The sequence below is a fragment of the Capra hircus genome, chromosome 5 (genome assembly GCF_001704415.2).
Source record: "Capra hircus breed San Clemente chromosome 5, ASM170441v1, whole genome shotgun sequence".
Lineage (NCBI taxonomy): Eukaryota > Metazoa > Chordata > Mammalia > Artiodactyla > Bovidae > Capra > Capra hircus.
In genome coordinates, this window is record NC_030812.1 from 107,984,660 (window position 1) to 108,000,871 (window position 16,212).

At 48.2% G+C, this 16,212-nt stretch overlaps 1 protein-coding gene across 1 annotated transcript; it reads right to left on the reverse strand.

Annotated features, from left to right (window-relative positions):
- ATP6V1E1 (ATPase H+ transporting V1 subunit E1) lies at positions 1,977–15,337 on the reverse strand. Its single transcript, XM_018048706.1, has 9 exons — positions 15,177–15,337; positions 13,621–13,686; positions 12,375–12,484; positions 11,928–11,994; positions 6,711–6,800; positions 6,089–6,157; positions 4,336–4,430; positions 3,301–3,388; positions 1,977–2,456 (listed from the first exon to the last, which is right to left on the reverse strand). Exons 1-9 carry the CDS (start codon positions 15,207–15,209, stop codon positions 2,394–2,396), a joined length of 681 nt encoding a protein of 226 aa, XP_017904195.1. The 5' UTR covers positions 15,210–15,337; the 3' UTR covers positions 1,977–2,393.

The window sequence follows — 16,212 nt, forward strand, 5'->3', positions numbered from 1 at the left end:
CAGAAGCCTTTTGCTTTGATGTGGTCTCACTCGTTTCTTTCACCTTCTGGTGCATGTGCTTTAGGTTCCAGGGTCATGGAGCTTTTCCTGCTGTTGGGAGTTTAATGATCTCAGGTGCTTGATCCATCTTTATGAGTGGTGTAGACAGCAGTCTAGCTCTCTTCCAAGTCAATGTCCAGCTTTCCCAGCACCATTCACTAAAGAGCCATCATTGCCACTTGTCAGGCATTAGTTGACAGTTTCTGGGCTGTGGGTTCCAGCCCGTTGATGTGTGTTTATGCTCAGGAGCGGAAACAGATCAGCTGCAGACGCTGCCCAGTCCCGTCCATGCTCCCCGCTGCCTGGGGACAGTTCTTGGGGATTGGCAAGGAAGGACTCTTGCTAGGGCTGTTTCACTGTCCTGGCCTCAGCCTCCCTGGTGGTCTGTGTTCAGAGCTTGGTTTGTTTACCCAGCTGGGTGAGTGGCAGCCCATGGGGACCAGGGAGGGGCAGTGTGCTGGCCTGTGACAGGACACGACTCCAGCCCCCAGGGGCATCTGCAGTTGGAGCTGCCTGACAGGCTTGAGCTGCTGGGACCCCAAGCTGCGGGCCCATGGGAGGTGCCTGAGATGCCACAGCAGGATGCTAGGCACTGCGTGAGCCGCTGCCCCTTCACGTGGGATCAGAACAGACTTCCCAGGTTGTCCCTTACTTGCTGGACTGCGATCCTGTCAGCCTGCGGGTCCAGACCTTGATTTTGTGGTCAGCAAGCCCACGTCTGGCTGTGTTGCAGGCGCCATAGCTGCTGTCACAAGTGATGCCTCTGGAAGGTTGGGGGCAGAGGGGTCTCCTGTCTCAGGGCCACTCTGCCCCCCGCCCCCGAACTAGGCCCTCAGTGTGTCATTTTGTAAAGGAGGCCCCAAGAGGGGAAGGACCCCCCGTGACAGACCCCACGGGGTGGTTCATACAAGGAATCTGGGATGTCGTGTCAACAAAAAGGCAGGCAGACTCTTTAACTAGTGACTGTCTTTCGATGTAGCTTTGGAAACTCAAATCCAAACTTAAGCTGCAGTGAACAACTACAGTGGCATCAGCGACTGTGCAGGTAAGGGTCCCTCGGTGCTGGTGGCATAGTCCCCACCCAGGAGTGAGGAGGGGGCACGGTTGGGGGCGGGGGCGGAACCCTGCCCGCAGATCGGCCTTCCAGAAGGGCACTGGTCACAGCCCCATTCTTCAGGGTCACCCGGGGCGTCAGGGAGCACTGGGTGTGAGCAGCCATCACGGTTGCTGCTTGCCCTCCTCGCACCCTGCCCTCTCCCTCTCAGGCCCATCCCTGGGTGGCCAGGCCCCCAGTGCTCAGGAGCCTGCCACCTGAACAGACAGGGTCATCACTGCATCTCAACTGAGTCAGTTTGAGGACTTGCTGTTGTTAATTCTGAGTAAATAACTTAGTTCATCCTAGCACTGATGTGGGGAAAAGCAGGATTGTATTTTAGTTCAAGAGGACCGGGACAGCCGTCCCAAGGCTGGGGGTCCCCCGGCCCCACACCCTCCACCCGTGGAGCCCTGTGTGACGTGAAGGCCGTGAGGAGACCACATTGTCTTCCCAGCTGCGTCCACTCAGGACAAAGCTACACTTGAGGCAACTCAGGTCATCCTGAGGGTGGAGAACAGACACCTTATCTGCAGGTCACACAGGGTTTTAAGTCTTGATGCACCAAACACACAGCAACTCCTCTCCCGCGGGCCTGCACTGCCACCTTCTCCAATGCTACCAAATCTAATACACCGCCCTTAATCAAGCTGTCAGCCCCTCCAGAGCCCCTTGTGGAGGGTTTTGGGCTAGGAGGGTGCCTCAGGGTGAGAGATGGGTAAAAAGGAGCAGAAGCAGAGGAAGAGGGAGGGAGCCGTCGGCGGTCCAACACTGCCGGCTGTGGCTCCTGCATTCTAGATCACCCAGCAGAAGTCGAGCCCTTGTGTAATTAACCACAGCGACATCCACCTCCACGTTGTGTTTTAATAAATAGAGCAGATTCACAGAATAGACCTTAAGTCACATTTACAGACACTTCTAGGTCCAAACATGTAGGCGAGAAGCTGCTGCTGCCGGAAGGGATGAGGCCCACATGCACTTAGGCTGGACGGTGGAGCCCAGGATAGCGGGAGGTGTGGGGCATGCACGCCCCCACACCTGGCCCCGCGACTGCGCGCTACGGAACGGCGGGAAGTTGTGCTGCTTTGAGACAAGCTAGAGGAAGGGTTCCTAATGTACTAACCGAGACTCCCATCATCACCCATCAGTCGGAGAACGTCAGCTACGGAGGAGCATCCACTGACAGACAAGGGCAGGGAACAGCAAGGAGGAAGCAATACAGGCCATCTCGGAGCGTCCGCGCCACGCACCTGCTGCTGGCTTAGTCCAAAAACTTCCTGTTGGCATTTGCACCAAACAAGGCTCCCCGTACTTCGGGCATCATCTGTGAAGAGTGGAGAACTTCTGTGAGGCAGTGCGGCCTGGCACGGACCCACCTGAGCCTCAGCCACAGGGCCAAGCACTTATCCCAGCAGAGGCCGAGAGAGACGTGACAATCACATCTGTGGGCTTCAGGCCACTGCTTAATGGGGACAAAGACGTGGCAGAGATCACCACCATCCGGGGCTTCCGTCATGTTCTGACATGGGCAGAAGTGACGCACTCGCAACAGACAGAGCACCCAGCCTGTGCTGAGCAGACAAGGTAGGCGTGTGCTGCAGCGTCCAGTGCCAACTAGAAAACCCCAAGGGCCCAACCTCAGGACAGCGGCTGCCATCCACGTGTGGTCAACGCAACCTTGGCAAGGAAATTTTCAGTTCACCTAGTTTTACAAGTTTACCCACAGACCGCACCCCTAAAAAAGGCCCCACACCTGAGACAACTCAACTTTCCTCACCGCTTTCTGCAAACACAGGAACACTTTAAAGAGCCTGGTGCCCTGCAGCAATTCCTCTAACAAGCGACTTGATTTCTGTCATTCGTGCAGGGGTGTAGGGTTCTAGAGCCTTTGTTAAGCAACTCCGCAGTAAAGCACCTCTTAAGCACCTCCTGATCCATCTCACATGTAGTGAGATCCTAGACAGACAAAGCCCTTGTTCTATCCCCAAGCCCACCCTCATATACATGGTGTCACCTCAGCAAATGACACTAAGTGTCCAAACCTCCATTCAAGAAAATGTCCAAAAACGTACAAAGAGCGACAGATCTCAAAGACCAACCAACACCATGTTCTCCGAATCACCTCAAAGTAACCAGAGGCCAACCGACAGAAGTGCCCCCACACTCACCTGCTGGGCTATGAGGTCCAGCCGACTTTCGAGTGTGTTGGACACCTTGATCTTGCGGTCCCCGTTATAGACCTCAACACCGCCGGCTCTACAAAGAACACAGGAAAGAACCGTGTGTATAGATCTAAGGAAAACAGGCCAATGGTGCAGTTACCTTCTTCGCCTTGAGTAGAGGCCAATAAACATACACATTCAATTTGAAACTGTAACTCATCCCAAGTGACTATGTGCCAATTTCACTTTGTTAATTCCAACACCTTGTCCCTCCCTTACAGAACAAAAAGGGGAATTTTGTCCCCATTAGCCAATCAACAGCCCCAGTCCTCATCTGATCCAGGCTCCAGTCAGCTGTCAGCAAACCCCTCAGGGGTGAAGCATCTCTGCTTAATTCTGGAGTAGATGCTGCACCATCCAGGGTATGTACTGTCTGACTTTTCTAAGTGTCCAGACTTAAAACACCAGGAACAGTGGCCCTGACTGGAACCTGCTATTTACCAGACCTCAAACTGCTTGTCGGTTCAATCTCCGCCTGCCACTAATTACCCATCAGCAGAGTGGCTTTGGATCCTGAGCCCTGGGTCAGCTCCGCATAGACGTTACCTCATGGCAGCTGCCAAGAGCTGGAAAGCTACAAGGGAACAGTGCCCTGGCCTCCCTGCCCAGGAGCTCCTGTGGCCAACCCCACTGCACCCAGTCGTCAGTAGAAGCACCACGGATGCTCAGTCCACACCACGGAGTCCACCAGCCAGACGTGACTACTTTCCTGGCCAGAGGGAGCCATCCCCTTTCTCAGCATCTAGTCACACATGGACCGAGCTTCAAGTTCTGGGTACAAAATCTGTTCTGCTTCTTGGCAGGATGAACCACAAAAAGCTGGTTCACAGGAGGAGACCAAGAAGCGCTGACAGGAGGCACAGATGAGTGGGGTTACACCGCCTTCCAGCACGCTGAGCCCAGCCGACACGAGGAAGGTCCAGCATGTGGCTATTCACGCAGCCAGAGCCCTTGCATGGTAAAAGCAGAAGCGCTCCTTACATTTCCTCAGGCAGGTAGGCCTCCTGATCGATCTGGACATCAACATCTCTTTTGGTTGCGACTTTGTACACAGGGATTGCTTTTTGCACTGCAGCCTGGAAAAACAAAAAAACACAGAGGTATCATCAAAAACTATGCAGGAACCATGTGGGTTCAATCCCTGGGTTGGGAATATCCCCTGGAAGAGGAAACAGCAACCCACTCCAATATTTGTGCCAGGATAATTTCATGAACAGAGGAGCCTGACAGGCTACAGTCCATGGAGTCACGAAGAGTCAGACACGAATGAGCAACTTGACCACACACACAGAACAGTTACCCTCAAAACCAACAATCTATATAAGTAAAGATATTCCTACTTATTTTTAACAGTCAAATGGTAGAAACCACCCAGGTGTCTAGTCTATAAACACCAACGAGTAAATAAAATGTGGTCCATAGACTCAGCCTTAAAAAAGGAAATTCCAACTCTGGCTATGCCATCAATGAACCTTGAAGACAATATGCCAAGTGAAGTAAGCCCATCACCAAAGGACACGCTTTGTGTGATTCCTCTTACAGGGGCACTAGAGCAGCCGCGTGATACAGATCCTCCAGCAGCAGGATGCGGCTGCCAGAGGCTCACGGAGATGCTGTTCAGTTTGGAAGATGGAAAGTTCTGGAGAAGGATGGTGGGGACAGTCACAACAGCGAATGTAAAGCACAGAACCGGATGCTTAAAACTGGGAACAACGGTAAATTTAGTGCACTTTTTACCACATTTTAAAAAGGAGTGATCTGGGGGAAGGGGTATAGGGTAGATGGAAGAGGTTCTAACCTGACTGAAGGGAGCACCTGGTATAGGCTCCAGCAAGACACGAAACATCAGGACGGAGCCTTAGTCTTTGTCTGATCCTATTACCAGTTGCACAGATGTACACATACCCTGAACTCTTCCTATTCCTCAGATCTCAGACAGTGCCACCGCGGAGGGCAGATGCCACTCTGGCGGCACCCAGCCCCAGCAGCTTCACAGTGACGCCCACCAAGGGCGGCCCAGGCCCGGCTTCGGGTCCCTGGCACAGCTCGTTAGTTCACAGTGGACATAAGAATGAACACAGTCCCCCACCTGGCAGTTTGCTTTCCCAGAAGACAAGTGACTCGGGGCAGCCACAAACGTCTTGTGTGTTACAAATGTAGTCACTAAGGGACTAAGCTCTCACCTTGCCTGACCCTGAGCTGCAGGGAAGATCGACCTGAACTGAATAGCTGGCGCATACTCAGGGCTGGTAGGCTGGGGGTCTCCACCCTTCTGCTGCCCCGTTTGCCTGCCATGGCCTTGGTCCCCCTGGGGCCTGGGTCTCCTCGCCTCAGAGAGAAGCTCCACACAGGCCCCTGGCAGCGATGCTGTGCTGTCCCTCTGCTGGCACCTACTGCCCTCCTCCAGGTGTGGCACAGTACTGAGGCAGCACTAAGCCCCGCTGCTCTGGGAGTATGCTAGTTCTATGTGGCTTTGCCTGTCCTCGGCTCCAATCCAGTAGGTACCGTTCTTACTGAGTTTTCAGATCATGCTATTACAAGGTCTCCAGGGAGGGAGGAGGGTGTTAACACAGCCGGCAGCTTGATTTCTTTAAGACAGTAAATCAGAGGCTTGGGTACACTGAAGTCAGAATCTCCAATGAGTTAAGACTCTTCCAGTCTCCATGGCTGAGCTGTCATTTCATACCCAACACATTGATCTTTAAAAAGAAAAAGGATTTTTTTCAAACTTTACCTTCACCAGAGGGAAATCCTGTTTCCTGCAGCGAACGATCATCCGGGGCTCCAGCAACTGGTACAAACCCTATTAAAGCACAAACAGATGCAATCAGCAAAAACTATAAAATAAAGCAGCAGCAAACAGAATGTCTTTACAATTCTCTCAGTGTTGGGGGGGAAAGTCCTAAGTTCCCCTAAAGAGGGCCTACACAGCACAATAACATGGAAAGACTCTGGTGTCACAAACCAGATAAATATACACAGTGCTCTAGGGATGGGAACAAAATACAAGTAGGTAGAGGACAAATACTGTTATTTAAACAGCTGAGCAGGAAACAGTTTATACAGCCTGTGGTCTAAACCTCAATACCTAAAACAAGCATTTCAGTGGTGAAATAAAATTAGGAAGGTTTATAATTGAGGGTTACAGAGAACCAGTAAAAAGGCATCAGTCTCATTCCACCTGCGAGATAGCACCATCCTCCCAAGCATCTCTTCCTCGACAAGGCAGGGAGCCAAGATGAGGCCATGCAGGAGCTGTGTGTTCGCAAGACGACACAGGAGGCGCGCAGCTGGCTTCTCACTGTTAGTTCTGCGGGTGTGTGGCCGTCTGTGGCACATCTGACCTGCAGACTTACCTGGAGGACTAGTCCATCCAGCAGCACTTGGTACCTGGTTGTGTCTTTTACCACTTTGCTGAGTCTCTGTTTTGCTTCATTTAGTAGGTCCTACAAAGGGTGGAAAACAAAAAGTTGTCCAAGCACCTGGGTATCCAGCTCAGAACCCACCTGGGGCTGGCCCCAGCTTGTGTCCAATCGGGTCTCACTTTGTGGCTGGGTTTTCCCTCCACAAACATTCTCTGAGGTATACAGCAAAGCAGATGCTGTGCTAAGGACAGACACACAGAAGAAGCACTAGCTCGGCTCTCAGGTAGCCAATGCTCTAGAAGAGCCCTACTGTCTGACACAGAAGATGAGACACAGACTGGAAAAGCAAGTTCCAGCATAAGACAGTCATGTAAGAGGGTTCTATTTTTTATTTAGAAAAAAAGAGTCTCTGAACAGAGAACAAAGTGTCATCAATGTTTACCTTTAAGGAGGCTGGACTATCAATTTCAATTTTGTGTTAGGTTTGTATTTTCTAATCATCTGTAACGAACACTTTAACAGAAACAGAAATCTCACGCGGTTGCAAAGGACACACTGGAAAGCACCCTGTAGGTGATAAGCGTGCCCCGGCGTACTGACTGAAAGTGGACCCAGGCAGAGGCAACACCCCTCAGTTCCACTGCGCTCCCCCCAACACTGTCAGAACATTCCATCCCAGAAAGTTTTCCACGCATCTACTCTACTGAACACAATCTCTAGAATGATTGTGGGGGATTTAAAGAGGAGAGGGAAGGTACATGCTCACCTAGAGACCAATCAGAATTTGGGAAGTGAGGGTAGAGAGAAGTGGTTCTGTGAGTGAGTCACCTTTGACCCCACCACTTTCCAGGAACCACTGCCAAGCATTTTAAGCCTTCATAATCTAGGAAGCTTATGGCACAAAGATTTACAGCATTTGTGTTATACAACATCTGGCTGAAAGAAACCTCAGCCCCTCCTTACCAAGAGATCCCTCAAGCACGTTTCTTTATGCTAGAATTGACCATCCACACTGGTCAAGCAGGTAAGGGTGGAAAGGGGAGTTTGGAGACAGCCTTACATTATGAGACTCAAGTCAACCTCTAAAGAGCAGTGCAGGCGTTTATGATAACCCACTATGAAAAATCTGGAAATGGGTAAATGAGTCTTAACACCACCCACAACTACAAGCAAGGGCATAGGAAGTTGGAGAAAACTGAACTCCAGACAAGAAAGCTAAACCCTAACTGAAACTGTATTGTGCCCTATCTAGAGCATTCCTGCCCACTGAACAGAGGTGCCCTCCAGGTGGGGACGGTAAGTCATGAGCAGCAACGTTACTAGCCATCCACACTCCAGTGATACTGATTCTAAACTCACCTTCTGGCTGCAGCTTGACGCCTCGTGGAGAGAGATGTAAGTTACTGTCTTTACCTCTCAGCCTGCAGATCAGTATTTTTTTTTTTTTGAGACTTGTCCACCTGAACCTGCCTCTAGGTTCCTGAAAATTTAGGACTATGCTCCTAGAAATCAAGAAACTAAAACCTGATTATGATGACGACGACAGAACCATGTTTCCTTGGTCCTTCCAGGTGTGAACAGTCAGCTGGCCTTCAATCACAGCACCGGAAATCTCTACTTCAGGGACCAACAAATCAGAATTTTTACAGGTTACTTGTGTTCTTTATCTCCCAACAACAGTAACAGCACCTTACACGGTGTGAGATTCAGGGAGTGACAGGAGCAAACTGTCCGTTGCCTGCTCTGCACGAGGCACTATACAGGCACTCCTCCTACATGAACCCTCAGGCATGTGCTCTCCCCATTCTATTAGGGATGGAAGGTTCAGAGAAGCTGAAAAACGCACCCACCAAACAGCAGACAGTGGTGAAGCAGAAACTCACACCTCACAGAGACCCCAAAAATGGGCTCTAACACTGGGAAACATCAGGGCAGGCAGGGGGACAAGGTCACCAGTGGAGAAGAATAACCAAAGGACGAAGCGCTGTGGGCAGCAGAGCGCGCCTGTTTGCCACCACGTCCTTCCGTTTGTTGTCCCCATCCTTTCCTAGTCAACTGCTTGACAAATCCCCTGCCTTCGATAGTTTGATTCTATGCGCAAGCTGGAAAAATAAAGGTTTTAAAAGAGCAAAATGCACTGAAACATGGACATGTTGCCCTGCTCCCCATCATCTCATAGTTGGGGTTCGTTACTGGGGTTTGCTAAACCGAAAAGTACCCAATGGCACAATGTTAGGCTGCAAAGGCCTAAGGAAACAAGTGCTTTAGAACAGCTAAATCTGAGCAACATTTATTTTCACAAAATTCTCATCAGCAAAACAAAATCTCACATTGTATTCTCAAACGCTGCATGTTACAGAATAACTGCATTTGCCATCTATCAAAATGCTAACAGTTCAACAAAATAAGAAAAAATAAAGAGTTCTGTCCCTGGCTGCTGCTTCTTCTCCCACGTGACTGCTTTCCCCATGCATCCTTAGCAACGTCTTGTTTTCCTGGCTGTTAAGCTCGAGGCTTCTCAGGTTGTTGCCTGACAGTGGAATTCTACACCCACAATGGTGATGAGCTCATACACACACACAGACTGGGCTTGAGAGCCGTCTATATGCCAGCCCCAACCTCTCTCCTAAACTCACCTGGTCTTCTGAAGCCATTCAAATGCCAAGATTCATCACATTCTCCACCTGCTGTTCCTCCTGTATTTCCTATCACCTATCCAGGTGCCTTACCTGGTAAGAAATAAGTCTTTTTCGACTCCTCACAACCTGCAGTCACCAACTCCTACAGACTCCAATCTTTAAGAATCTGTGGACGAGGCCCTGGCCTTCTCTTAATGACCACTGCTGCCATTTGGTCTAGGCTTCTCTGCTTTTTGACCTTCAGATCCAAGTTATGCCATAACCTCATTTTCTCTCCCTACAGCACCAGCTCTCTTTCTCTAACACAAACCTAATCCCACAGCAGTACTTCTCAGCACGCTCCTTCAGACGCCCTGCAACAAGATTACTCTGGGCTGTTTATGCCCGATGAGAACACCAAAATCTCTGGAAAATGGGGCCTGGAGTTTGCATTTTACAAAGCCCTCCATGAGATCTCCATGCCTATTAAGAGTTCAGAGAAAAGGTCAAAGGATACGTTCCACACTCCTGAGTAGGCATCAAGTCTAACCAAACCCTCTCTCCAGCCTCAGCTCCTATATTCCCTGCTCTTCCGGACAATTCCATCTCCTGCTCGTGTTGTCAATTCCTGGCTTTGGTTCCTGCTGCTCTCTCCAATTCCGTCTCCAAGCTATGACTGACTCAATTCTTCATGGTCACCCTCAAAAGGCTGTAGTGCAGACACAGTCTTTTGTCTCAACTCCTACAGGACTGAGCCACAGAAAACCCTGCAGCCCACACAGCTGCCCCCCTCAAGTGAACCTAGCTAACTAGGAAATGAAAACAGGCGAGTGAAAACTAAAAGATCAAGTTGGCACTGAAAGCAGAAAGACATCTGGGTGTAAGAGTTTAAGAAGCAGACCAACTCTGGCTAGTCCGTGCTGCTGTGCTTGTGTTGTGCTCAGTCATGCCCGACTCTTGGCGACTCCATGGGCTGTAGCCCGCCAGGCTCCTGTGTCCATGGGGAATTCTCGGGGCAAGAATACTGGAGTGGGTTGCCATGTCCTCCTCCAGGGGATCTTCCCAATCCAGGGATTGAACCCAGGTCTCCCACATTGCAGGCGGATTCTTTTACAGTCTGAGCCACCAGGGAAGCCCCTAGCTATTCTGGGGTCCATAATAGGTGTTAAGGGAGTTACTTTTTTTTCTCTACTCGAGTATACTTGTGTTCACAATGTTGTGTTAGTTTCTGCTATATGTTAGAGGATTCTGCTAGTTTCTGCTGTTATGTCATAGTGGGTCCTTGCACTTGAGACACCCTGGCAGACATTTCCATCTGGAAGCTTCCTGGTCCCTCTAAATAGGTCCAAAGTGATCTGACTGTTGTTCTTAAGAGTCCGCTCTCCTGACTTCCTATTTCATTAATGGAACCACCACTCTTCTAGGCAGCCAGGCCTGAAATTCAGGATTTTGTATCAGTCTTAGAGGAGGCGGCGGAAGATCAACCCACAGCCAACGTCCAGAGTGTCCTCCCACAAAACACATCAACACTGACGACCCACTCAGTCCTTGCTGCCATCACACTAGTCATGGGACAAGACCAACACCTTACAGATTTGTGTTTCCAGTTTTATATTTCCAGTTGTACAGCTTTTCCACATTGGGCCTATTCGTTTACATTTATTCCTAATTAGTTACTGCTGGCATGTGGAAAACTATCAGTTTCTGTATCTTCTCTTTGTAGCCAGTCACCATTTGAACTAATTACTAGTTCTTAGTGTTTTTCAGGTGTTGTATTTTTTTAGTATATAATCATAGCATCACAACAGTAAGTTTCTTCCTTCCCAATATTTACCTATCTCTCCATTTGTTAAGAAACCTAGGGCCTCCGTGACAACAATATGAGTGATGGCATACAGAGGCCTCCGTGACTGGTTTCTGAATTTCCCTTTTTCGGTCATGCCATGCGGTTTGCAGGTTCTCAGCTCCCCAACAGGAGATTGAACTCGTGCCTCCTGCAGTGGAAGTCCAGATACCTAACCACTGGACCAACAGGGAAGTCCCTGGTTTCTGAATTAATTCAAATTCCTTCAGGCTGCCTGACCTAAGTGTATGTTTCTGCCCTGTCCTTTGGATGACAACTCTCTCCAGATGGTTCTGCATCTAACCTCTTCCCTGTTAAATTTAGTCTATACACTTATGAACTTATATCATGAATCCTATATATGATATTCTTCATAAAATAAAATGAAAACTTCAACACCCTTCTACTGAAAGCACTCAAAAGTTCCTCACGTGCACTCAGGGCCCCTATGTTACTCCATTCAGGCTTTTCCGCCTCAAGTCCCCATCACCCTCAGACACTCTACGGTCCTCCATCATGAGTCATGTGACCCAGAAGAGTCTGTATGTTGTCAGAGCAGTGAGTCCTTGAAAATGGGACCCGTATCTTATCCATTTCTTTATTACAATATCTAGTGTAGTGATTTGCTAACCAAAGGTTTTCTCTCTAAAAATCATTAATCAAGTCCTTAATCCAATATGAACCAGTGAATTCTCGATAATAGACAAACATTTTATAATACTATAACTAAAGGGACAAATTACTCACTGTGATAAGGTCATCTCTCGCTCTGAGGACTTTGAGCCTTGCTTGATTCATCAAATTGGACATCTGACTGCAAAAGGCATGGAAAAGTATCATCACTAGAACTGCAGAGAAAAAAAATGTACACCCTTCTCCAGATATGCAAACACCTTTCTCTGTATGGACCCAAACAGAACTCCTTGAAATACATGCAGTGCTTTATACCCACCTATTCTCAAATACTACGAAATATTTATTGAGCGCTTACCAAGTGGCAAGACTATCAGTTATTTCAGCTGTATCTTTTAGTAATCCAGTGAGGCTTCCATGTTCCCAAGTGAGGAAAGGGAAGTTAAGCAATGTGACCGAGATTAGATAAGCAGTGAGTGGTCCAGATAAAACCAGAACCCGTATCTGCTGACCCCAGTGCACCTGCTGGACCCTCTCAGCCCAGTGATTTTCAAAGCTCACATTTTCTTCTGCTGCTCAATCTGCTTTTCTTTCTTCTCATAATATTCCATAATCTTCAGTCTTTGGGTTTGCACAAGACGACCTTTCTCAATGTTGAACTCTTCTTCTGCCTACCAAGAAATTAATTATTATTATTTCATTATACAGATTTGATGATTTTATTTTAAGCTACTGGTGACCAGGGTTATTTGCTTAAATTGACTTTATTCTGTATCTAAAATGAAAAAGTGTTATGACTCATCTTCAAAGATTACTCCTCATTCCTTTTGTTCAAAAGGAAAGATCAGTGGTTTTGATCATAAATGAAGCCAAAGAGTAAACATTTAATCAAGGATAATAGTACCCACAAACAAATTTACAAAGTATACAATCAGAAGATTCTGTATATGAAAAAGATACAGAATTTGGAGTCAGAAGATCTGAGTTACTGTCTAAAATATTTGGTCAAGTAATCTAAGTGTCTTCCCTTATAAAATAAAAAAATAAATAGTATTCTTTCCTTGTCGTTCAAAATCTAATAGCCCTTTTAAAATGATAAACTATATAAATTTATTAGTTTTTTTAGTGTTAATTATTGAGTAGTCACTTTCTTTTTTTAATCTGAAGTAAATTTTTTATTTTATTTTTTGAGTAACTTTTTACAAAGGCTATCTCAGTGTGTCAACTGTCTATGATTTTCAGACAGTAAGAAAGCATGACTTTGGAAGTTAGCTAAAGTTACTCATTCACATATTTAATGTTTTGCACAGCTACCGGAACCTTCATGTTCTAAAATAAATGCCTAACAGCTTATTACTACACCTATCACATGAAATAAGTACAGATGATGGCGTCATAGGAGATAAGACTACTTTAAAATAAAAATGCAATTGGCAGCTGAAACATAAGCGCTAATATTTGTCCCAGAGAGAAATAAGGCAACTAGTTATACAAGAAACTGCACCACTCAGATGGTCATCAAAACAATATTAAACATGCAGCAAGGATATAGTGTGCAGCACAGGGAAATATAGGCTTTATTTGTACTACTAGAGAATAAATTAAAAGAACCATGAAAATTAAGTATTCAATGGTATATTCTGGCCTATTTTGATTATACCTAGAGAAGATAACAATTTTACATAATGCATAGACACACTATGCAACTCAAAATTGCTCTGTTAAGCAATGTTATTCAGTACTAATTAGGAAAGCAAGACCATACAAAACTCTGGTAACTTCTTTAACCTAGGCAGTAGAATCTCACCTTTGCATCAATTTCTTCTGCTTTCTCATTGGCTTCTTGTTCAATAAAAGCCATCATGTGCTTAATCTAGAAGAAGGAAAAGGTTATTTCATTTTTGAATGACAAGAAAATATATCTTTTCTGATTCATTCAATAATCATTTACTGAAGTGCATTTCCCTTCTTAGGTAATGTTGCAATGTTGTAACAAATCCAATATAGACTTTGAAAATGGTCCAAATCCAAAAAACCCCACAAACTCTTTAATAGGAAATAAATACAGTTTATAAACGCTAAAAGACACTGGCTTCCAGAGGTAAACCCTGATTCAAACCTGCATTATCTGCCTTTATCACTCCTGCTGGACCCTCTGCTACTAGATCTGACTAGATCAGCACAGCCTAGAGCAAAACACTCATTTTAACCTCCATGAGAGAAGCCCGTTTACAGTCAACAGGAACACCCCGTGCCTCTGGGAGTTCCGACAGGATAAAGTCACCTGCTTCAGGACATTTAACTCCGCCCCAAGACAGAAAAATCTGCCTTAAATTACACTTTTCTTCTTCCTGCTAAATCTACTCGGTTTTACCCTTTTGCAGTCAGATTCCTTTAGAGATTTGCTGAAATAAATGACCATACTCCTCACACAGGAAAAGCAACATGGACAAATACTTGAATACAGGGGAGTAAGGAATCTGGACACCCAGGATTTCTAAGCGTCTGGTCTGCGCTTGGTACTCAGCCCGGTCACTGTTGAGAATTACGGGGAGCGCAGGCGTCGCCCTGATGGAGACCCCGAGGAGCGTGTAGGGGTACAGGCCATACATTTCTTCACTCTTACCATTTTAGAGAAACAAAAGATGCCTTTGGTTTTCACCACGGTTTTACCTTTATAAGGTATTCTTCCTGGGGAACCCTTAGTTATCGCTCTATCCTAATCAGGGGGGAGAGGGCCGGGGCGTGACCACTACTAGGCAGTGTGGAGGGCAACGCGTCCTTTCCCACAGCGACGCTCAGACGCCGCACGGGCTGATGCTCACGCCCGCATGGCACCTAGTATAGACGCCTTAACCTTCCCCACAGACGCTGTTCTTGCCGCCGTCTATGATCAGCCGAAGACGCACTTAAAGGAGACACTCCGCCCTTCTGAGCGCTGATTAGATAACGAATAAAAGCAAAGACGTTTCCGAGGAAATGGAAATTTCCAAGGAAGAAACACCGAATTCCTCGCGTAACAAGACTCACAAGATGGTGAGTAAGCGTTAGTCAGGGTTTTCCTACAAACTTCAGAAAGAAGGGGCCGACTTCCCTAAAAACCGTGGCCTGAGGATCCTTCCCCGAAGGTTGGGCCTGGACGCTCAACGCCAGCCCACCCCGCGAAAGACGAGGCGCCGAGCCAGCGCCGCGACCCCAGGGCCAGCCCCGACCCGCACAGCCCCGCGCCACGCCCACCGCCGACGCCCGGCAGCTGAGGCCGGGCCCCAGGAACCGGGGAGGCCTGGCCGACGAGGCCGCCGCGGGGACCCTCCAGGCCGGGGATGCGCCCGCCTGCCTCCTGGAGCCGAGCTCGGCGCTCACCTGCTTCTGCACGTCGGCATCGCTGAGGGCCATGGCGGCAAGCGACGTGCGGCGGCGGACGACCGGCCGGAGCTCAGGCCTAACACCGGAGACGGGCGAACGGCAGACGAAAGCCGGCGGAGCTCCCCGCCTCCTCGATTTTGTGAGCTCGACTTCCGGTTCCTGCACAGGACGCCAGGCAGCCCAGCCAGTGGCGAGAGAGCAGCCCGGAAGTCCTGCCCCGCCCCCGTCGCCGACTCGTGACCCCTCACGGGCTTTTCCCTAGCAGCCAGCTTGGGGGTCGGGTAGAGGGTTCTACTTTAGGCTTCTGACTGTTTACTGAGCATTGTCGACTGTGTGCTTTAAAAACGTTTATTTCCGCCAGCCAGAGTTTATTTTACTGTCCTAGCCCTAATGGAAGCAAAAGCGTCTGTATTTTACTTATTAAGAGGTTTTTAGAGGAGCTTTTTGGAGAAGGGAATGGCAACCCACCCCTGTGTATGCTTGCCTGGAGAATTCCATGGACAGAGAAGTCCTTGGGATCGCAGAGTCGGACGCGACTGAGCGACTAATAAACACACACACCCACAGAGGAGCTTTAGATTTACAGAAAATTGAGCGCCCATAAAAACTGGTTCCCATAATAGTAGCCTTTTGCCTTCCTGGGGTACATTATGTAATTCATGAGCCAACGCTGATGTGTGGACAAAAGCCTTCGGCTTAATCAATTTCCTTAGCTTCCCCGTGTTGCAGATATTCAGCCTCTTCACTGGTGCCAGACTAAATCTCAGAGATAGTGTGGGGTTTATTTTTTTTTTGCATGGAGTAAAAAACTATTTTTATTGCTTTGCCAGGGAAGGAGGGGGCCACAGCAGGCTAATGCCTTCAAAACCGTCTTGCCCTGGAATGGGTAGTGAGTAGTCTTACAGTGTTCAAGCAGAAGCGTGTGATTAGCCCATGGACACTGTTCGGATTGGGTGAAGGCCGGAAGTCAGCATTCTCAATCTTCTGGTTTCAACTGGTCTGGGGTCAGTTAGAATTGGACATGAAACAACAG

Excerpts from the sequence above, each read along its gene's own strand:
- ATP6V1E1 (XM_018048706.1), bottom strand. The coding sequence starts at position 15,209 with ATGGCCCTCAGCGATGCCGACGTGCAGAAGCAG. Across the intron at positions 13,687-15,176 it reads ATGCCGACGTGCAGAAGCAG|ATTAAGCACATGATGGCTTT; the intron begins GTGAGCGCCGAG and ends TCCTTCTTCTAG. Across the intron at positions 2,457-3,300 it reads TGGACCTCATAGCCCAGCAG|ATGATGCCCGAAGTACGGGG; the intron begins GTGAGTGTGGGG and ends CACTCTTCACAG.